The sequence below is a fragment of the Xiphias gladius genome, chromosome 10, assembly GCF_016859285.1.
Source record: "Xiphias gladius isolate SHS-SW01 ecotype Sanya breed wild chromosome 10, ASM1685928v1, whole genome shotgun sequence".
Taxonomy (NCBI): Eukaryota; Metazoa; Chordata; class Actinopteri; order Istiophoriformes; family Xiphiidae; genus Xiphias; species Xiphias gladius.
Window position 1 is genome coordinate 12,344,476 of NC_053409.1, and position 22,876 is coordinate 12,367,351.

General features: G+C 43.2%; 1 protein-coding gene across 1 annotated transcript in view; it reads left to right on the forward strand.

Moving 5' to 3' along the window:
- eml5 (EMAP like 5) overlaps positions 1–22,876 on the forward strand; it is a 32,390-nt gene that overhangs the window by 2,701 nt on the left and 6,813 nt on the right. Inside the window, exons 3-31 of the mRNA XM_040137397.1 lie at positions 34–77; positions 167–265; positions 758–826; positions 4,461–4,646; positions 5,187–5,322; positions 6,011–6,212; positions 6,763–6,900; positions 7,031–7,287; positions 7,447–7,659; positions 7,760–7,927; positions 9,613–9,719; positions 9,826–9,944; positions 10,110–10,296; positions 10,456–10,561; positions 11,002–11,095; positions 13,368–13,468; positions 13,577–13,770; positions 14,233–14,344; positions 14,549–14,676; positions 16,413–16,554; positions 16,670–16,822; positions 18,065–18,196; positions 18,313–18,401; positions 19,979–20,155; positions 20,299–20,500; positions 20,589–20,715; positions 21,008–21,022; positions 21,857–21,865; positions 22,751–22,829. Of these exons, the coding sequence (XP_039993331.1) occupies positions 34–77; positions 167–265; positions 758–826; positions 4,461–4,646; positions 5,187–5,322; positions 6,011–6,212; positions 6,763–6,900; positions 7,031–7,287; positions 7,447–7,659; positions 7,760–7,927; positions 9,613–9,719; positions 9,826–9,944; positions 10,110–10,296; positions 10,456–10,561; positions 11,002–11,095; positions 13,368–13,468; positions 13,577–13,770; positions 14,233–14,344; positions 14,549–14,676; positions 16,413–16,554; positions 16,670–16,822; positions 18,065–18,196; positions 18,313–18,401; positions 19,979–20,155; positions 20,299–20,500; positions 20,589–20,715; positions 21,008–21,022; positions 21,857–21,865; positions 22,751–22,829 (3,785 nt within the window). The remainder of the gene's footprint in view (positions 1–33; positions 78–166; positions 266–757; positions 827–4,460; positions 4,647–5,186; positions 5,323–6,010; positions 6,213–6,762; positions 6,901–7,030; positions 7,288–7,446; positions 7,660–7,759; positions 7,928–9,612; positions 9,720–9,825; positions 9,945–10,109; positions 10,297–10,455; positions 10,562–11,001; positions 11,096–13,367; positions 13,469–13,576; positions 13,771–14,232; positions 14,345–14,548; positions 14,677–16,412; positions 16,555–16,669; positions 16,823–18,064; positions 18,197–18,312; positions 18,402–19,978; positions 20,156–20,298; positions 20,501–20,588; positions 20,716–21,007; positions 21,023–21,856; positions 21,866–22,750; positions 22,830–22,876) is intronic.

The following is a 22,876-nucleotide window of genomic DNA, read 5'->3' on the forward strand; positions in this document are numbered from 1 at the left end:
GAGGCTGGACAACTGTTCTGTTCTGCTCCGTAGCCGTTATTAGCGCTTTCGTTGTGGCCTGCCATGCTACAGTGGAGGTAGCTAAGTTTGTTTTGCAGTGATTAGTGCAGCAGAGCAGAGTCTGTTCAATCTGTGATGCAAGTCTTTTTCTTTCCTCTCTTTGCAGTGTTTGGTGTCCGTGGGCTTAGACTCTAAAAACACAATCTGTGTGTGGGACTGGAGGAGAGGGAAAGTTCTGGCAGCCGCTCCCGGTCATACAGACAGGGTAAACACTTTCTTCCTCCTTTGTCTCCATCACAAGCTCTGTATCGACCGCCTCAATTAGCTATACAACGTAGGATGGACTGCCTGCCCAAAGGGGACATAAACAAGTTAGGCGTGATTGACTGCAAGCTTTCCATAACCTGTCCGAGAGGGTTCACGGCTAATGAAAAGGAATTTTAAAAAGATGAAATAAAGGCAGCTGTTGTGTTCTAATTTAGCCCACACACATTATAACACAAGCGGTGCAATCTCACACACACACACACACACACACACACACACACACACACACACACACACACACACACACACACACACACACACACACACACACACACATACACACACACACACACACACACACATGCTTTTTTCTCTTTTCTTCATTTTGAAACACATTTATTCATTAGAAGTCTAGACTTCAAGTGTGATGTTGTGGTGTTTGTGTAACAATAAGCCAATATTTATTGCATTGTATGTTTTCTTCCCACAGATATTTGACATATCGTGGGATTTGTACCAGCCGAGCAAGCTTGTAAGCTGTGGTGTCAAACATATCAAGGTACAGCCGCTTCCTGGTCATTTTACATCCTGTAGATTTCAGCTGGCTCCTGAGAGCCAAAGTTCTTGTGCCTCATTAGCATAAATATCTGAAAACAGATTATGATTTTTAGGAAGTTTGAAGAATCCCTTGGCTCTGTGCCCCTTTCTTCCCTGCCTTCTCTGCTTTATCACCATGACCATATCAAAGCCTTAAAATAGATGTATGCAAATTCACTTTATACCAGAGTCCGCGCTTATTAGGCACTTAACATAAGTAGGAGAGGCAATGTCTCACAGTCTCTTCTCTCAAATTTGTTGTAATCTGCACTGCAGAGAAGGAAAATGTTATCTCTTTATGGGGGACCATGACTCTGCTACTCAGCTCCCCTTTCAGCTCTCCTCATTCAGTTTTCAAAAACCCTCCACTGTACAAAGTGCAGCTGTGCTTACTTCCCTTCATGGGCCTATCTCTATCACTTCTTTTTCACAGAAGAGCGGTGTTCATAAATCTTCAATGAGTTCATGCACCGTGACTTTGCCTAGCCTTCCCTTGGGATGTGTAGTAGTGTTCCTTGAGTGGCATGGCCATTAGGAAATAACAAGGAGTTCAAAGCCACAGAGGAAGCTTATTTCCAAAACTCTGGGAAAAGAGTGAGTCACGCTCAGACAGGAAATGTGCCCACGGGTCCTGCGAGGTTAAACATTGCGGCACATTCAAATGGATTTGATGCAGTTGGGAGGCTTAGCCTACTGTACGTATTTCCCAGTGGTGTAACATCTCACTGATGACTCCCTCATCTCAATCCAGCTTGACCTGCCTCCTCTTGTTGTAATTCCCCCTATAACTCTTCCCCCACCACTATGGCACAGAAACCCCATCCAGCCGCCACACCCAACCCACTGGTCCCTGCTGAATCCTCTGGTCTTTCTCCCCCTCCTGCCCCTCCTCCTCCTCCTCCCTTTCCCTCCCTTCTGGTTTTCTGATGCCAAGGCAATCCAGCAATTGTCCCACATAATTCTCCAGCCTTCACCCTGCAGACCATGTGACATCTGCTCCCTGGCCCTGTGCTCGCTCAGCGATTATAGCACTCAGAGCATCCAGGAGATTTAGCCCCAGTAATCCACTCACTAGCAGGCTGAGGAAAACACAACCTCTGTGATGAGGACCAGGGCCGCTGGCAACGTTTTACTCCTCACACGCCTCCTCCTAGCTAATCATATAGACATTTGTGTTTTGATTTGTTTGAGACCTTAGCGTGCCCTTCTTCAGCCCCCCCCAACACACAAACACACAAACACACACACACAGACAGACACAACAAACCTACCAGTCATTCATTGGCTGTCTGACTAGTTGCTGATTAGAAGCTGTTTTGAAGGACCGTACCACCAGTTTTGCATGTTGTAGCCAAGACATTCCCAACACTTTTGGCTTTTGAATGCTTAAAACAAAGCAATATCTACTTGTGACCCCTGATCATTAGTTGCAGTCTTCTTTTTCTGACTTCCTAATAGGTAAGATCATTCACTAATTTACCAGAAAAACGATAGACAACATAATTTTATATAACCGTTTTTTTTCAATTTCATATCCTGTTAATTATCTCAGGACCCTTAAGATTTATCTTGTGACCCCTTGTGAGGGTCCCGAACCACAGATTGTGAACCACTGCTGTAACCCATTTACTATAAATCCTGCATACACTGACATGTTAACAAAAATGAGCATAGATAATGTGTTGTTATGGACCTAAACCTTGAAAACACAATAGCAATGTCCGTTAAGGAAGCTATGAGTGTGAATGTTCTGACGTGTATGGTTTGTGCATGTTGGTGGATCTCAACTCCATAAAAGTGCCACAGAGGTGAGCGTGAGTTTGACACCATGTGGATGGATGACAGCAGCTGTGAGGAAGTCAGCTTCCAGCAACGCTGACTGCCAGTCATTTAGTTTCCTTTTGCAGCGAGCTGCCAAAGAATTGACCTCTGTTAGCGTAGCATTTAACGCTTTGACACCATTCAGGGTCACTGAAGTCTGACAGGAGGGATATTATGAGTGAGATGAAGGGCTGAGGGGTGGTCCAGTGCAGTAGCTGATGAGTTACAACCTTCCCTGCATTAATTACATTTAAAAGGGTTTTCCTTGGAGTGATGGTTGAGGTAACTGAGCCAATGACGTACCACTAATCCTGGTTAAGAGGAGAAGCTTCCACTATGCCAGGGACGTTATGGTGGATGCTTAAGAAATGATATTCAGAGAAAGCCACAACCTTCGCCGGGTCTTGATTTCAACTCAAAGCAGTTTCATTTTCCAGCACGTTTCCACCTTTCCACTGTGCTCTCCCTCTCCCTCAGTCACTTTCTCCTCTGTGCCTGGCCTCATTATAAACCCCTCCAGCATCCCGTCTCCTCTCAGTAATACAGCAGTGAAGGGATTAGCTAGCGCCCGCGTCTCACTGCCTTATCAGTAGTGGGCAGGGAGGGCTGTGCAGTCACACCGCATCCATCCCTGCCGCAACAGGCTGGGCCAAAAAAACCTCCTCCCACCCCCTTCCTAACCAACCCGTATACATACCCAGCACTTTAGAGGCTTCAACCTGCATATACAGTACACCTTCCCAGATTACTCACACACCTATGATCTTCACTACTTAACCTTCCGCCCCGACCCCACACGGAAGCTCACGCACATGCAACTACTTGCTCAGAGCTCAATTAGGAGCTCAGGATCTGGAAAGTCCTGTCCTGTTGAGGTGTGTACACGTCTCAGATGTTTGATGGCAGGGCTGTATCTGAGGCTGCGATGCCTATCTCTGATAATCGATTCTTCCTGTTAGCACACGGCAGCCCTATCAGTCAGGAGGATAGGTGTTAGTGAGGGTGTGACCGGCTGTCGCTGTCGAGGAGCTCGTTTGTTCATTCTGTGAGTGTCTATTAAGCCTCTGCAGATCAGCTCTTGTGTGGTCACAAACAGCAAAGCACCAGCTACATTTTCTGTCTTTTCTGAGCAGAATCAACATGGTTTAAGGTATTGCTTTTAATGTATTTTTGCAATGAACCAAATCTCAGCTAATGTGGAGGTAAATCCTCCTTTAGGTAGAGCAGATAAAAGGGCTGTCCATCTACCATTTCCCTGCTGCTTGCCGGTTTCACATGCCGAAGGCCGTGTCTGAGCATTCGAGACGTCCCCCGTGAGCTTTGTCCCTGTGATCTCATCCCCATGCAGACAGAGCGTCTCTCTTTCGCGCTCTCCTCCTCCGTTTGATGGATTTAGCCCTCAGACGAGGCTGTGCCCGCGCATCCCAATGACCTTGTTCCTAATGAGCCCGCATGTATGCGTCCGTGTGTCTGTGTCTGTGCATGTTGATCAGGTGGTTACAGCACTGACCCCCAGCAAGAGTTACCAGTATCACATGCAGGGGAAGTGGGAGGGGGGGGATTTGAATTTGACTTTGCTTTCTTTCAAGGTCTATGTGTGTTTGTTTGTGTGTTTTTAGCAGACTGTGTGTGTGTGTCAAACCATAAATGACTTGATTATTTTCAATCTGTTGTATCCAGATATGACATAATTGTCCATTTGCTCTTTCAGGACAGGATTACACGGTGGATTATTAGCTACCATACTCTTTCACTCTTTGTGTTTGTGTTTGCAGTTCTGGAGCTTATGCGGTAATGCTCTCACACCGAAACGTGGTGTTTTTGGCAAAACGGGGGATCTCCAAACCATCCTCTGCCTTGCATGCGCCAAGGACGAGGTCACATATTCAGGTGCCTTGAATGGTGACATTTATGTGTGGAAAGGGATCAACCTGATGAGGACAGTACAAGGGGCTCATGGGGTGAGTTTGCAAAATCGGGGTGTTCTCTGTGACTCAGGCTTCTGCACCATTTATAGAAGAACCAGTGAACAGTGAAAGTATCTAGTAAACTTAACCAGGGTCGAAGCCGTGCATGCCGGCTTTGTTTGATTCTGCTCAGTAGAAAAGGATCAGCCTTTTGCTCAACAGGATTAAATGATATCTATGGGATCAACAGCTGGGTGAGGGGACGGCGGATGGGGGAGGGGATAATAACCACAGTACATGTTCATTCCTGCTTTTTGTACCACCAAATGCCTCACTGGGGCTTCAAAAAGGTGCCTGCCTGTGTATACAGTAACTAAGACAAATGAAGCCCTCAGTAAAGCTTTAATATATGACACCTCCCGTTACCCAGTTTTGCGTTGTCTTGAGGCCACAGTAGCAGGTTTATTATTGTGAAAGTCTTCTTGCACAAATGCCTGGCCGAGCAGCAGCACTACTTGGTCTGTAGCAGGGGCTGGTTCTCTTGTTGCTCATTTATTGTGCAGATCCTCACTGACAGCCTGTCATTTCCTCCAGTCAGGGATTTTCAGCATGAATGCTTGTGAAGAGGGCTTCGCCACCGGGGGCAGAGACGGCTGCGTCCGGCTGTGGGATCTCAACTTCAAACCAATTACTGTCATTGATCTCAGGGAAACAGATCAAGGATATAAAGGTGATGTCAATCTGCCTTCTTTTTTTGCTTTAATCTGAGTGCAGAAAGGTTACAGGCCAAATTGTTTTCTCCTAAGGCACTGGAAGAATTGTATAAATCAACGAAAAGAACACCCTGTTAGATGAAAAAGCCATTTCTGTTCTCCTTACTAACATTTTCTTTCTTGTTCTCTATTTTCTCCATCTCCTTTATTTGTAATCTTGGACCTAACAGTAGCTAGAGGTGAAAATAGCCGAGGTGGGTAAAGTCATTGAGGGCGGAGTTAACAACCATGTCAGTCTGTTTGTAACAGTCCCCACATTGTTCTGCTGTTCCTCTTGTTGTTAGTAAGTCCAAGTTCTGTTGCAGTTTTACGCCGTATACAGATGTCCTGTTCACATATGTATACAGCACATGCTTCCTCCATCCTATTCTTGCTGTATTACCCAGAGTCAGTTGCAGATCAGCTTGACAACATGTGCTGTCATTGTATTTCCTGTTAAACTCTCCGTCCTAGGCAGCCTGCAGATGGCTATTATCAGCTCCTGTCTTTATTATCCCTGTCCTGTCCCTTATAATGACTGTATAAGCGTTGGCAAATGTCTGTCAGCTTTCATGTTTGCATGTGTGTTTTTTTTCATTTGTTTGTTTGTTTATTTGTTATATTTTAGTCTGATTCTTAGTGCGTTTCTGTGTGTGTTTTTGATAGGGCTGTCCGTGCGGAGTGTGTGCTGGCGGGGAGATCACATCCTGGTGGGCACGCAGGACAGTGAGATCTTCGAGGTGGTGGTCCACGACCGCAACAAGCCCTTCCTCATCATGCAGGGTCACTGTGAGGGCGAGCTGTGGGCGCTGGCCGTGCACCCCACCAAGCCTCTGGCCATGACAGGAAGTGACGACCGCTCAGTCAGGTGAAGCTTCAGTTTCAGCCTGACAGTAGTACTGACAGTAGTAGATGCATACAGTTTTGGAGAAAAAGATGCTGTCATGTTACATTTATTTTTTAAAATTCCAGGCATTTGTACTCCCTGAGTATCAGAATAAGACTGTGTAAAAAGACAGTTATTGACATCTGTTTGGACAATAATCTTAGTTTTTCTTCGTTTAGTTACTTGTGAAAAAAAAGTATGTTGCATACAGTGATTTAAGGAACATTGTAGCCTTTTGACTTGTTTTAGAAATACAAAACGGTAGTAAACTCATGTCATTTTCTGACAAAGGTCTTCTTTTTTGATGTTGTACGGTTTTCTTCAAACATTTATTACAATAAAGCCCTTCAAACTGTCAGTGTGCAGTCATAAACCAAATAAACAACAGGACAGAAACCACAAACATTATCGCTTTTCCATTTTTTACCTGCAGACTTTTTCTCTGGTTTCATCTCTGCTCTGGTTGTTTGACCCCTTTGTAATCTCATCACTGCTTTGCCTATTCATTTGTCCTACTCCACTGTGTCTCAAGGATATGGAGCCTTATAGATCATGCACTGATAGCCCGCTGTAATATGGAGGAGCCTATCCGCTGTGCTGCTGTGAGCACTGATGGCATTCACCTGGCGCTGGGAATGAAGGATGGCTCATTCACTGTTCTAAGAGTCAGGTGGGTACACAATTTATAGAGCAAATGGGAAATTTTGATCCTCGGTGAATGCCCGCTAAAATGGAAGGCTCCATTATATTGCGTCCGTATAAGTTCTTCATTCAAGCTACTTTTCTCTGCTTCCCTTCAGAGATATGACAGAAGTGGTCCACATCAAGGACAGGAAGGAGGCCATTCATGAGCTTAAGTATTCTCCTGATGGGGCCCATTTGGCTGTCGGCTCCAATGATAACTCAGTGGACATCTACGGTGTAGTGCAGAGGTACAAGAAAGTGGGCGAGTGCATTGGCTCCAACAGCTTCATTACACACATGGACTGGTCCACAGACAGCAAATACCTGCAGACCAACAATGGCAGTGGCAGGAGGCTCTTCTATAGGATGCCAAGTAAGTACATGGTTGTCAATTTTATTGTATTTCCAGCTGAATTGGTATTATTCCAGAACTAATATTAAAGAAATATTAAGTCAAAAAGAGTAGTTTTTCCTTTGATGTAATGTTGTTACAGAGCTGCTTTGTGAGATAAAATGTCTGCCTTCTGTTGAGGTGGGAAGGAGGTGACCAACAGGGAAGAGCTGAAGCTGGTACAGTGGGCTTCATGGACGTGTGTGTTGGGCCCCGAGGTTAATGGAATATGGCCCAAGTATTCAGATATCAATGACATCAACTCTGTGGATGCCAACTTCAACAATCAAGTCTTAGTAACAGCTGACGACTATGGATTGGTCAAACTTTTACGGTATCCATGTATAAAAAAAGGTAAAGAAGACCTCAGTATTTAATATTTAAGTAGAGTTAAGTACAAAAGTTCTGATAGTATTTTCTACTGTGTTACTCATATGTTTCCTCTTGATTTTAGGTGCAAAATTTAAAAAGTATTTAGGTCATTCAGCCCACATAACCAATGCTAGGTGGTCACATGACTACCAGTGGGTGATAACTATTGGTGGTGCTGATCACTCCGTGTTCCAGTGGAAGTTTGTTCCTGAAAGAAAGTCTAAAGAAGCTCTGCATATAGCGCCGCAAGGTGAGGTGATAAAGGCTATGGTTGTGGCCCTGTTCCAGGGCGAGAACCATGTTTAACTCAACCTAATTAGTATGCAAAAGATCGCAATGGGATTCCTTCTACACACTGTAGATACGTATTTCCGTTTCCTCTGACATTGGCGGGGTATTTATAAATAGCAGAAAAGAGAAAGAAAAGCAGTACCTACTGAACTACTAGGGATGTTCTCAACCTTTGGTTTTAAACAATATGTTGTTCATTCGGAGTTGTCGCTTGATTTTAAGTTAACTCTGCTACGAAAACAATCCTATCGATCGATCATAATGACATAATTCTTGAGCTGACGACGAAAGTGAAATAGCAATGTGCAGGGACAAACGGTGCACTAATGAACAAGCTCCATTCTTACAATGTTCTCAGGTACTGTGTTCTTGGCAACTGGCATTCCTCAATAAATATTTATATCATTATTTATTGCAATTTCGGGATTGATTTTCCCCCCAAACATGTAGGATTTGCGTTTTACCTTCTCATCAATCCATTTAGGAATATTGCAGTGTTACATTTTGATGTAGCTATGTGTGGAGACCGACGACTTGCATCACTGATATTAATTATTTCACAAAATCAATGGCTCTTGCCAACAAGACATCATCAAATTAGGCTAAGTGGTGTAGCCTGATGGAAATTTTGATATCTACTCAATCTTCCACTCAAATAATGCAGAACAGAGTGTGCGGGAGAAATACCTTAGCACAAAGACTGGAAACAGGGGGAAAAAAACAGCTAGCCCGGCTCTGTCTAACAGTAATAAAATCTGCCTACCAGTCCCTCAAAACCTCACTAAACTAAGCTAAATGTATGGTGGCTGCGGCTAAACATCCAACTCATGAGAGTGGTAACAATCTTCTTATCTAACTCTCTGCAAGAAAGCAAATAAGCGTATTTCACAAAATGACAAACTATTCCTTATTATATATCTGTCTGAAACTTGGACTATTTCTGTTACTTCAACAGTAACTGAAGTCAAGTCAACCCATTAAAGGAAATAATGTGTCACAGTACATTTCTTAGTTACCTATAAAGGGCTGTATGAATATAGCTCGCTGCTACATAATGTGTGCGCCAAAACTGCTCCCAATAGCCTCGTGAACTTGATGTGCTAAACCACCAGAGAGCAATGTACTAGACTATACCCTTCCCGTACTTTTTTTTAATGACCTATCATTTCTATAAAGCTCTACAAAGGAGCGGCCATCACATTAATTAAGACAAATTCAATAAAAGTGAATGAAGCTTGGAAAGTATAATTGCTTTGTCATTCTCAAGTCATATTTTTTCCAGAGACAGCGCAGCTGTGCTTCCTGAAATTAAAACCCATAGTAACTGTCTTTCCTTTTAATTTTCCTAATGGATCTTGTGAGTAGCCGCCCTTAGCTGCCAGCTCTGCTTATTGCCTTGTCTTGGCACAGCTTTACTGTGCTGCATCAGCATTTTTATACATTTGTCTTGAGCGATGTCACTGTGAAGCACGACTGCCTGATAAATAGGAGATGTCACAGTATTATTACAAGATCGACCCTCACTTCTACTCAAACAGGATGTGGTGTATTTTTTACTGTGTCCGCAGTAAGATATTTGTCTAATTTAGAGGAATGGGAGGGTTTTACTGGTGAACTGTGATGCAACCATGTTTCTGCTTGCAGAGACCTTGGCAGACTCTAACAGTGAAGAGTCAGACTCTGATCAGTCAGACGTACCTGAGATGGACTCAGAAATCGAGCAGGAGACGCAGCTCACATATCGAAGACAGGTTTGTAACAACATCAACCATGCTCCCCTCTGTAAAACGTGTCTCAGTGGAAATCATAGGGTTTGTTAAAAATATAGAAACTACACACTTTTCTACATGTGTCCAGGTTTATAAAGAAGATCTACCTCAGCTCAAAGAGCAGTGTAAAGAGAAGCATCGGGCAACAGCCATGAAGAAGAGAGAACGAGCACCAGGGAGCGGGGTGAAGCTGCACTTTATTCATGGGTAGGCAGAGTCTGTAACAACATAACAGAGAGAATTTCCAATTACAAGGCCAATACTGAGAGAGGCATTTAAATTAGCTAAGCTTTTCCAAAATGGAGACATCTCACTTTGTAATTCAGCCCCCTCAATCATTCTACAACGTGTTTTTTTTGTTTTTGTTTGCAGCTACAGGGGCTACGATTGCAGGAGCAACCTGTTCTACACCCAAACCGGGGAGATAGTCTACCATGTAGCTGCCGTTGGGGTTGTGTACAACAGACAACAGAATACCCAGCGTTTCTACATGGGCCATGATGATGACATCCTCTGTCTGGCTATCCACCCCCTCAAGGACTTTGTAGCAACAGGCCAGGTAGCTGCCAGCACATCTAACATAAAATATTCGAGGTTTTTTGTGATTTATGGCTCCTTAGATTTGAGAGAGGCTTGCTGTCGCATTTTTATCAACATCAAAATTCTGGTGCAAATGAATTTAATTAAGTAGAGACTTTTAATGTTTTTGTCTATCCAGGTTGGCAGAGATTCCTGCATCCACATATGGGACACAGAAACGTTGAAACCCGTGTCCGTCCTGAAGGGTTTCCACCAGCTTGGGGTGTGCGCTCTGGACTTTTCCGGTAAAACTCAGTGCTGCTCTCTCAGACTGCTTTTAGCTCACCTATCAATACAGATTCAATATCACATACTGTTTACATTCACATATGCTCACAGGCATCCTGATTTCGTAAGGGATCAAAACACTTCTTTCAAACATAAAAGAAATGGGCGAATTCACAAGACATCCAATTTACAAACAACACTGAAAAACCTAACTCTGCTGTCTTTTAGTCACAGCAGTCAGGCGGCATCAAGGTAGAGGTGTTTATCTCACTTCCCTTAATTGGCCCCAGACAGATGCATCACAGTGATCTGTATGTCAGTGTCAGTGAATCACCTGCCATAGATGAAACCGAATAGGCTGCTTTCATGTTGCTAACAAGGGCCAAACTTCAGTGAACCAAAGCAGGGGCTGGCTCTGTCTGTCCTGTACTGAATGGTTTTGGTTTTCCCTCCACAGCGGATGGCAAGCGGCTGGCCTCGGTGGGCCTAGACGAAAATCACACCATTGTGCTGTGGGACTGGAGGAAGGGGGAGAAGCTCTCTGCCATGCGGTTAGTTCAGTCATTTTAAAGTGTCCCCACATCCGGAAAGCTTTGACAAACCTTCCTGTAAATTCTAAAGATTGTTTGAGCACTTTTAGTTTAAATATGGACATTTATAGATGAGGCTTAAATTGAAGCCACTTTGCTGTGCTGGCCTGACAGCGTGATTGATGGAGGAGAGGAGAGAAGCTGAATTACCTTTTAGCCTGCCAGAGCCTGAATGGTTAGAATAGGACTTTTACCCCAGGGCCTCGGCTGTAGATTCATAATTAAAGAGAATTACTTTTAATTTACATCTTCCATGGAATTATCCTGGTGAGTTTGGGCTGCTTAATATATCAGAATTAAACATATTATGAAAAATGTGTTTTATACGGATGTATCCTGTTTCCAAGTTATAAATGATACATACAAGTAAATGGGTTACAAAAACAATGAGTAAATTAAGGATAAATAAAAAGTAACCGCAGGTAGCGAAAGCAATCACACACATCTTAGGAGTTTGTCCCGATGGCTGAAACAAATGGGTCCATAAAGTCTAAGTGTAAAAGTCTTAAGTCTTGTAGCTTAAAAGTGCATTAAAGATAAAGGAAGACTTACTCCAGTTGCATTTGTTCCGAGCCACGGTGTGTCCTGTTCCTGAGCGCAACTCACAGACTGATTTCCTAAACCGCCTCTGACAATGATGCAAATAATCGCTGCCCACGTAGGATACAAACCACACATGCGACCAGATATGGGGCGCACGCACCAGGCATGTACATCTGATGCAGATGGATTACCTTACCAGACCAGCATTATGAACTGCTTTAAAGCATGAGAGGTGTTAATTTGTTCAGAACATAATATAATGTTCAGTTTACATAATGATGTTCAATTTCATGGCAGATAAAATTATATAACCTGGAAACCAGAAGTATCTAACTGGAAAACATCTGCATCCCAAAATATCTTTGCTTTTGCTTCGTTGCTTGTCCTACTTGATGTTCATATTTAGTATCTACTCCATTGAAACTCCCTTTGGCTAGTTTGGAGCAGTGCATTGCGGGTTGCTCTCCCGCGTGCTGTGTGCCAGGCTTTCGCTATAGCTCCGGGACAGCTGGGAGCTGCGCTAATCTCCTTTGCAGACCCTGGTGGGCAGTGCAGTGAGGCGGGCAGAGGGAAACGGGGCCTGACAGAGCCTGGCTTGTACACTGCCACTGTCTCATCTTCAGCTGGGTGTGAGAGGGAGAGTCTTAAAGTTGGTGTAGGATAGGAATATGAAGAGATGGGAGATCTGATAAGGAAGGGTTAAGCTAGGAAACAGAGAAACAAAGAGGGAGGAGAGGGGCGTAATGCTTCTTTAACTTCACTTCAATGCAGCAGCACAAAGGGCAACAGTTTCTGAACTTTAAGTACCAGGCACGGTCCACTGCATCAGACAAGACCAGCCACTGATCCTTAATGTTAATTTTGTGTAACGCAGTAGGCAAAAACAAGGAGGCAGTAGCAGTATGCTGGATTCTTCTTCTGGTTTGTTTGTAATGCTTGTTAGGGAGCCACAGACAGAGGGTGGCCACCTTGTTATTATTGTAGATTTTGTCTTTCAGTTTTCTGTAAAAATATTCAGATGCCAGGTCACAGAACTGATCATTTTGGATGAAAAATTATGCATCAATAAGGTTTAGTCCACAAAATGTAGGCTCACATTTTTAGCATCAGTACTACAATCCCTCTAGTGCCGCATTCACTTTTGACTCATTTTTCTTTGTTCTTGAACTTTTTTACAATATCATCACCTAATTCTTTTGAGTTCAGCTGTGTCTTGGGGATAATACAGACGAGCCAGTTAGAGCTAGTCCATTGGGCTACCTGTTAAATTTTGTCATAATAACATGTAGTGTTTAAGTGGAGGATTTATTATGTAAATTCAGTAACTTTTTGATAATCCAAACCACGCAATTTAGCAGGGTTATCAGCCGGAAAGAGAACTTGAGTCTTATTTCTGAAATTCCTTGCCATGATCGAAAGTCCTCAGTGTAGCCTGCTTTGTGTACTCTTCTCTTGACTTGTTGCTTACAGCCACAGAATATTCATCCTCTTTAAATTTCAAGGTCAAGTTTATGTGTTGCTCTAACTGTAAAAAATAATGATGAAGTTAAAAGTTGTTTTTCTCAAGACCCTGGCGTAAGAACAGATGAAGCGTAAAAACTTCTTAAAAGTATGGGTGCATCAAAAAAAAAAAAAAAAAGGAGAAATTTAATGTTTTTGTCAATGTATATTTTGTGATGTGTTTTTTCAGGGGAAGCAAGGACAAGATTTTTGTTGTCAAAATAAACCCTTACCTGCCTGACAAGCTCATCACAGCTGGTGTGAAACATATGAAGTTTTGGCATAAAGCTGGTAAGAGCCCTGTTTTTTTTTTTTTTTTTTTATTGGCTAGGAGCGACTCTAACAAGCAGAACTCTGTGACACACCTCACTATGTGTTGACTGTCTGTTTCTCTTTCAGGTGGTGGTCTAATTGGGCGCAAAGGGAACATGGGGAAGACGGAGACTATGATGTGTGCCGTGTACGGCTGGTCGGAGGAGATGGTGTTTTCAGGCACATGCACGGGGGACATTTGCATCTGGAGGGACATGTTCCTGATGAAGACTGTCAAGGCTCATGACGGCCCTGTTTTCAGTATGCACGCTCTAGAAAAGGTATGTCACAAACGAATGGGGAAATATTCTTTCACTGACCAGTGAGAACTTTTTTAATATTTAAAAAAATATCAGAATTACTATTTCAATCACTTGTTAGCTGTAAATATGTCATGGCCATCTGGCCTACTGTTTTAGCAGTTAAATTAGTTAACAGGGAAAAAATAAATGCTGTTCATCATTTTAAATTTAAATGTAAAGGCCAAGTTTCGTGAGTAATTTCTTATCTATATCAGTGTGACAGACATTTCTATTCTATCGATCCTTTCTTTTCTATTATGATTCCACAGTATCAGACTCAGTGACATCTTAAGTACACAGTATTTTTCTGCCTGTCTACCTTTTTGTCTAACTTCTTCCTCTCATAGCTGATCATATGTAAAATGAAATGTCCTGTCAGTGACATGTACAATCTGCAGAGATCATTGCAGCTTTGAACGTGCCGATATAATGTCCCTTTAGGGATTCGTGACTGGAGGAAAGGATGGTATAGTAGCTCTGTGGGATGACACTTTTGAGAGATGCCTCAAGACCTACGCCATCAAGAGAGCAGTCCTAGCTCCAGGCTCTAAAGGTAAAACGGTCATCCTGTTCTCAAAGGCCTTCCACTGTCCTTGAATCCTTCTTAGGCTTCCGTAGCTCCATAGATATAATACAACCATCCAATGCAAATCCATTTTAAGCATTCAATGCTTTTTAGCTGAAATGAAGATTGCCCCCTGTGTCCTGGTTCAAGTTAAGGTCTCCGACTTCATGATATAATTCATCGACTCTACAGGGTTGCTGTTGGAAGACAATCCCTCCATACGCGCCATTTCTCTGGGCCACGGCCACATCCTGGTGGGGACCAAGAACGGTGAGATCTTGGAGGTGGACAAGAGTGGCCCCATCACTCTGCTGGTCCAGGTAAGAAAAAGATAAAAATTACCCCAAAGTCTGTCACACATCTACTGTAATATTATACAGTATATCGGATTCAACTTGTGATTCCCTATCTCAGACAGGGTATTCATGAGGAAGTTAGATTTTTCTGCAGTATGATGAGCAGTGAGTCTGTAAGGTGACAGCTGTGGGGGGGGGTGAACTTTTCCCAAGTTGGTAAAGATTTGAAAGGTTGAAGCACTGAATGTCTGGCTGCCATCATAGTGAACAACTCTGACTTATTTTTTGTCAAAATAAAATTTTTATTGCATTGTAATGCATCCGTAGGACCGTTACGAAAATTTTGCCTTGATGGTATGTTCAAGGGCACTCTAACTAAAGACGACATTAAGTTTCAAATTTCTCACATCGTAGAATCCTATAATGCACCACGGACAAGGATTGCTTGTCTAAAACAAGTTTCAAGTCTGTTTTAAGTTGATTTTCAATATTGTGCTTAAATGAATTGAATGCAGTGACTGTCTGGAAATAGAAAATTGATTGAAAATTGGTATTTCTAAGTGCTGTATGAAGGCAACTGGACTTGCTTGAGGTTCTTGTCGCCTTCATACAGCCCCTAGAAATACCGTGACCTGGATGACTGAGAATCTTCACTCACTCACTGAAAATTGGTGTTTTGCTAGTGAGAAGGTGGGATATGTAGTGTCAAAGATTCTGGGTGTGATGGCTGATGTTGTGCTTCTCTCCCTGTATTTCCGAGATGTGCCTTTAAGTTTGTGTAAAAGTGACATCAAGCTCCTGAAAATCTTTATGGATAGAGATAAATAAGAAATATATTTTATGCTGTGGAAAATGTCCGCAGTGACAGATGCATAGCTATACTATAGTTAATGGGTTAAAGTATACAAACCTACAGTACCAGCATAGCCCTGTAGTGATTATAACAATACTACTGCTTATTTTACACAGCACCCCAGAATCACCAAGGAGGGGGCTGTAAACCCTTTGAATTACTGTTGCTGGATGTAGTTAAGTGGTCCTGCAGTGTTTCCCAGGCCCTGCTGCCCGTAGGCAGACAGACCAAATGCTACTGATTTCCCTTATCACATGCTTTAAGATATTCGAGCACTTTCTGATGGACCGGATCAACTGATGAGAGATGAGAACCAAAGGTTCTCCTCATTCATCTGTTGTATAGGTAACAGGCTAACTATGTTGGTATCCTTTGGAAAACCAAAGTTCCATTAGTGGAGTTTGTCCTGCAAGAATACTGGTACCTATGAAGAAGAAAGCGTAGAGTTATGATACTGTATGGGGCACAACCTGTATGTTTAGTCCGTTTGATCAGGCGCTCGGCTGGACCGCTAGTATCAGAAAGGAGGAAACTATAAAGATTATGCAGATACAAAACAATAAGGAATACTTTATAAGTAAATAAATAAACGCAGATATACTAATGAGCAAATTAGCACACTGCTGAATATTCAGTGGTCAAAAACGCAGCCATTATTACTTTAACAAACTTAGCAAGTTTTCTTTATAATCATTTTTAAATTAAAACTTCTGACTAATCCTACATTATTATTTCATGAATATATTAGTCACGTAAGTTTACCCAATCCTAAATTTAGAAGAAAAAAAATTCCAAAATAAAATCCACTATATCCACGTTTAGTACATTCTTTTTGACCTTTCTATGCTCCTTTGTTCCTTTGTCATCGAAAGAAATTAAATATTTATGCTGTTGTATGCGTCTGCAGGGTCACATGGAAGGTGAAGTGTGGGGCATGGCCACTCATCCCCATCTCCCTCTCTGTGCCACCGTCAGCGATGACAAAACCCTGCGCATATGGGACCTCTCACCCAGTCACTGCATGCTGGCTGTTCGCAAGCTCAGGAAAGGTGAGTCACTGCTCCGACGCTAACATATGAGCACATTTTCATTATCTGTTCAGCAGTCAGCCTGACGGGAAGTGCAGCAGTCCCAGGGCTTTAACAAACACCTTATCCTCCACAGGCGGCCGTTGCTGCTGCTTCTCTCCTGATGGCAAAGCCTTGGCGGTGGGCCTGAACGATGGCAGTTTCCTTATTGTGAACGCAGACACCCTGGAGGACCTGGTGTCCTTCCACCACCGCAAAGACATCATATCTGATATTAGATTCTCTCCAGGTCTGCGCTTCACCTCTGCATTTCTTCACCAGTACAAAACTCCCTTCATATCCTTGCTGTGAAGCAAATAGGCCTCTAAAATCTAGTTTATGTAGGATGCTGTGCTAAAGTTCAGCAGGTATATACATTTCCCTCCCGCTGTAAGTCGGGGAGATATTGCTGCAGGCCTGACCCAAATTAAAGGCATTCTGTAATAAGGCCAGACAGAGAGACAGCCAGAGAGGAATGAGAAACAGTGGGGGTGGAGAAAGTGAGAGCAAGAAACTAAACTCTCCCGTGCCTAGGCATTTAACCTTAATCCACAATGCAAGGGATCCTGTTTCTCAACCCAACACCCATGAATCCCCGAGAGCCTACATCAAGACTTGAAGTTACTGTGTAGAGCAGGAAATCGGTTTTAATATGGTTAAAATACTGATAACCAAAAAGAACTCCTTTTAAACATTATTATATTAAAAAAACAAAAAAAACAAGTCTTCAGCCATGTTAGCTCGGCTGTGAGCCTATACTTACAAGTTCATGGAAAACAGTGGAGAAGGCTTCCCAAACAGGCCAGTGATAGTGCAAAGAAAAAAGGAGGGGAGTCACTGAGTGCTGAAAAGTGAGGAACATGCTAAATATGTGCACAAATACAGGCACTTGATTCATAAGGTGCACAAACTAGGCTTATAGTGGCAGCTACTCTGGATTGCAGATTATAGTATATAGTAAAGTTTATAGTATTATAGTCTATAGTAGCTGCTTATCCAAAGCATTTTCTTTGCTTTTATGCCATTAAGTTCCCAGATTTAGGCTGTACTTAGGCCTATGTTAACATGTTAAAATAACAGTGTTAACATGATGCTGTTTATGGTGGCGCTGGAGGAAAGGTCAGGGGATCACCAAAGTCATTTGGAGAGATTGTCTGGTAATCATTAATGTGTGTTCAGAATCTTGTTGCAGATGGTCAAACATGTGATAGGATAAGTGAAAACTTTGACCTGCTGGTTGCACTAGAGGTAAAGTCAGGGGGTCACCACAGTCAGTAGAGCTCATCCTCTGGATACCATGAGCGCCTGTACAAAATGTCATGGCAGTCCATCCAAGAGTTGCTTAGATAGTTCAGTCTGGATCGAAGTAGTTGACCCTCCAAACCACCAACCAACTTACAGACAGACTAGCTTGGTTAAAAGTCCCCACTTCTGCAGATCCCTGGTTTATTTGAAAATGATGAAAAACTTTTGTGTCTTTTTTTTGGCTCAGGTGCTGGGAAATACCTTGCAGTGGCATCCGGAGACACTTTTGTGGATATTTACAACGTAATGAGCAGCAAAAGGGTTGGAGTCTGCAAAGGATGTCTCAACTACATTACCCATCTGGACTGGGACAAGAGAGGTAAACATTCATTCCTTAAATACTATTGTCTCATGAAGTCTTTATAAATGAATGCTTAGGTACCAAATATGCATTCAAAATGTCTCACATGGCCCTCTGGGCACTTCCATTCACAGGAAAACTACTTCAAGTCAACACTGGTGCTAAAGAGCAGTTTTTCTTCGAAGCTCCTCGCGGCAAGAGGCAGACCATTCCGGCGACAGAGGTAAGCCGGGAGAAAAAGGCGCAGGAGCAGCCGTGGTTATGGCGCTGTTGGCCCACATTTTCCCCTCGGGATCAGAGGAGGCCCGGGGAAGGGCAGTGAAGCATTAACACGGCCCACTTTTCACCAGTGTCATTCTAATTTTGGCAGTGGAAAATGGAGAGTTTTTAGGGTCCCTTTAATACACTGAGGCACCCAGACACCTTGCGAGGCGTTTAGAAAATACGGGTCAGAGATGACAGATGCTGCCGGGTCGAGGCTCGGTGGCGCCTCAGGTGTCCCCGGTTACCTTTGCTCCACCACATCAGCTGGCCGTGATGCATTCACTTCCCTCTTTCCCCCACTGTTCCTGAAGTCGGTCCTATACTTCGGGCAAGTACGCGAGGGTCCGCGCGACGTACACGTCGTCATCAGAGGTTGGACGCGGGGCTTTGTGCAGGCGTCCGTGTACCGTCCAATTTGCCGTGTCCCGACGGGCATCGGAGGGTACATTTTGGGGCGCAATTGAGGCTTTGTGGCCCCCCTGTGGATGCGGACACCACAGACACATCAATGTCTCGTACTTATTATACTTCCCTCTAATCCGCGCGGCCACTAAGCTACGAGGGCAACCGACTGCGCATGCGCTCCTCTAAGCGGACTCCGAGCGGACTAGAGGGAAGTAAAATAAGAGCAGAGATGTCTGCGTGCGCGTCCACAGGGGACCGAGAGGCCTCGGTTACACTCAATTACGTACCCTCCAGTGTCCGCGCGGACACAACAGATAGCAGGGCGCACGGACGTCCGCACGGAGCCTCGCGTGCTCGCGCATGCGGAAAGTATTATCATTAGCTTAACTCAAGTCTTACACCCCTTTCTTGTGCACCTGACCGCGGCATGGTCATTGACAGGCTGCGGGAGGAGTCTGTCCTTGACTCCGCTTCATTTCCTACGTATTTGCAACAATTTGGCCTTTTTCTGTTTGTTGTTTTATTACTATGGCGTTTTAACGTGGCCACCTCAGCAGACTGCCAGGACTCTATGAGAAGCTAGATGTCCCAAAAGTTTCTAAATATAAGTGAGCTTAAAAACAGGTCTTATCAGATGAGAGCGCTCGAAATACCGCTCAGTGGTCTCTGGAAGCTTTTAGAGGAAAAATTTGACATTTTTTGGAAAACGCTTTTGGAGTTTGCTTTCTTGCGCAGAGTCAGATGAGAAGAATGATAAATATGGAGCTGGAGTCAGCAGTTGGTTAGCTTAGCTTAGCATAAAGACCGGAAACGGGGAGAAGCAGCCAGCTAGTACTTCTAGGTGGATCTTGTTACCCTTGGACAGGGCCAGGGGAACTGTTTCCCCCTGTTTGCAGGCAGACGCAGCGAGCATTACTACAGTGTTGGCCTCTCTCCATTGACTGTGTAGATTTTAGAAATCAGTTTTAGCCATTATCCATCACGCTCTCCATGGTGAAGCCCCTGAGTACATTTCTGAATTGTTGTGTTTTATTTTGGTGCCCTCGTGTTTGATAGTTAATACTTTTCTGGTGAAGCACTATGTTATTTTCTGTATAAATGCATCTTTACTTACTCAATGACTTGACTCAGGTGGAGAAGATCGACTGGAGCACATGGACGTGTGTCCTGGGAGCGTCCGTTGAGGGCATCTGGCCCGTGATCAATGAGGTCACCGAGGTGACCACTGCCTGCCTTAGTAACGACAGGAAGGTGCTGGCAACGGGAGATGATTTGGGATACGTAAAGCTCTTCAGATACCCTGTCAAGGTAAGACACATTTCACATTACTTGGTATTATATGGTCTGAACATCTCATGACTCAAGGTTTAGGTGTAAGGTTTATGCAAATGTTATGTTAATTTCTGTGTTAATGTCACAAGTGTTACATAAGTGTTGTCCCTCTGCCACAGGGGAAGTATGCAAAGTTCAAACGCTATGTGGCTCACAGTGCACATGTTACCAATGTGCGATGGACCCATGACGACAGCCTCTTGGTGACAGTGGGTGGGGGTGACACATGCCTCATGATCTGGACCCATGAGCCCGAGGGCCACCGGGAATTCAAACCGTGTAACAGCGAGGAGTCGGACATCGAGAGCGAGGATGATGGAGGTGGGAGACCACTCTGTTTTTTGGTTTGGAGTGGACAAAAGTTTCTGTTCGCTGAAGCAAAATGAGTATCATTCCCCTCTTTCGTCAGGTTACGACAGCGATGTGACGAGAGAGAACGAGATCAACTACACCATCAAAGCCTTATCCACCAACATGCGACCGATGACTGGTGTGAAACCCCACTTGCAGCTGAAAGAGCCCTCTGTGGATGAAAGGTAATTAAATAAAGCTGTGGAGGGGATTTGCTGATGCTCAGACAGGTGTGCCTGACCAGTCAGAGAACAACTTTTAGGAATTTCAGTCATTCATAGTGCAAATAATAGGGCGTCTGCATTAAGATAAAGCCATTCCCGCCTTCTTCAGTCAACATATCTTTTCTTTTCCTGCGTGTAACTCTCACCCTGTCCCTGCCCTTTTGAAATAACTCTGCCTTTTCTGCTTCTCTTCTTTCCTTTAATGGCTGTCCATCTGTCATTATCCTGCTTCGTTCTTTAATTCCACTTGAAGACAAGGGGTGGTCAGGTAAGCTCTTGAGTTCATGTATGTTGATTTTTTCTCAAAAGACTAAGCATCAGACAGCAGTGGTTAAAATATGTGTAATTGTGGAGACAAATGAAATGAGCTTATCAGACTGAAGCATGTTTGTTATAGTCTGTGGGCTATGTTAGGGACCATGTATTGCATGGTCACAACATCAAGACTCAAGACAACAAGTGTTTTTTATGAGTGCATTAAAGGACAGAGAAGGATTTTATCCTTCTCCCAAGTGTCTTTCCCCTTCCTGCGGATGGATAGAAATGCCTGATGTCTGTGAAATGCATCTGTGACGTTTCCTTCGTAAAAATCATTAACAGTTTTAGTAATTAACTTTCACTGTTGTTTTGGTGTTCATTCACTTGAAGCTAGTCAGTGATTAAGGGAAATGGCTTGATTTGAAGTGGATCAAGTTTTAACTTCATACATCAAACCAGAAGGAATATTAGAAATTATCACATCTTAAGATATCCTCTTGTTTATATGGCTGGTCCTAAACATTGTTTACAAACATTATCAAATTTTCCATGATTATAATACATGTAAAATGATGTCAAAGGCTTTAGGTGCCATAGGTTTATTGATTTATTTGTTTATTGATGATTTCCACAATGATGCAAGCATCCGTGCAGCATCCTCTGGGCAGCAGTTGTCATAGAAATGGACTTTGGGTTGTCATGGCTACACAATGGCGCTGACTCCTCTATTTTATGTCCTCAGTGCCTGTGGTGTTGTTTTACGTGTGTCCAGCAGGCAGCAGTGAACAATGCGGGAAACCTTTTTTCTAATTCTCGCTTTTTCTTTGTTATTGCTGCCATGAAGAGGGTCAAGGTAAGTCACTTATTGTGTTGTTCATTTATATTTTCTCCCCACTATTACTTTTTTGGCCTTATTAGGGTATTTTGTAGATGAATCATTGGATTGGAGTCTTGGCGTGCCTGTTATATACACTTGATAGTGTTTCCCTCTCCGCACACTGCCTTGACTGTAAAAGGTCATCATGTAAAAGTTTGTCTATACAGTCTTTGCATTATTAATTGGTTTCCGTACCATTGTGTTTTAAACACACACTCAGTACTTAGACGTGTTTTTTTTTCTAAAGGAGTCAGAGAAAGCTGTTATTTAGCTGACTTGATGAATGAAAAGGACTTGAAAACTTTGCTGTCTGGTTGTTGACAACTGTATTTTTCAGCCCATAATCCTGATATATACTTAATATTAGTGATCTTTTCAATCTTTTCACAACACTGCATCGATTGACAGTCTGAAGATGTGTGGAAATGACACACAAAGTGGCAGTTGACATCATGTCCCTGTGATATTTCATATTTGCTTAGAGGTTACCTTCTACCTCTATCGACATGTCCGCACTCAGTCACCTTATTCAAACATCTTTCTTTGTTTCGCTGGTAATACAGACCCTGTACACAGTTGACATTAAAGCAAAAAAATAAAAAAACAATTCTTCAGTTCATCCTACCCTGATAATTGCAACTCTTGTTATTTCAGAAAAAAATGTACAAAATGGATTTTCCTGAATTTTTATTCTAAAACTTACTTTTTTGTCTGTATGTGTGCAGATACTTAGTGAATATTTAATAGAACAGTCCCAGTATTAAATAGTATCATTATTATCATCATCATCATAATGATGAATAATTGTCAGTATGATAAGCAGCTCTTCGGCCGCCCTCTTATGCCAGCTGTCTCTTTCAGGCCTCCTGTCAGCAGAGCGCTGCCACAGCCAGAGAAGCTGCAGACCAACAACGTTGGCAAAAAGAAGAGACCCATTGAGGTAAGAAGGACTTCACATCCTTACCAAAAAAAACCCCCCAACAAACT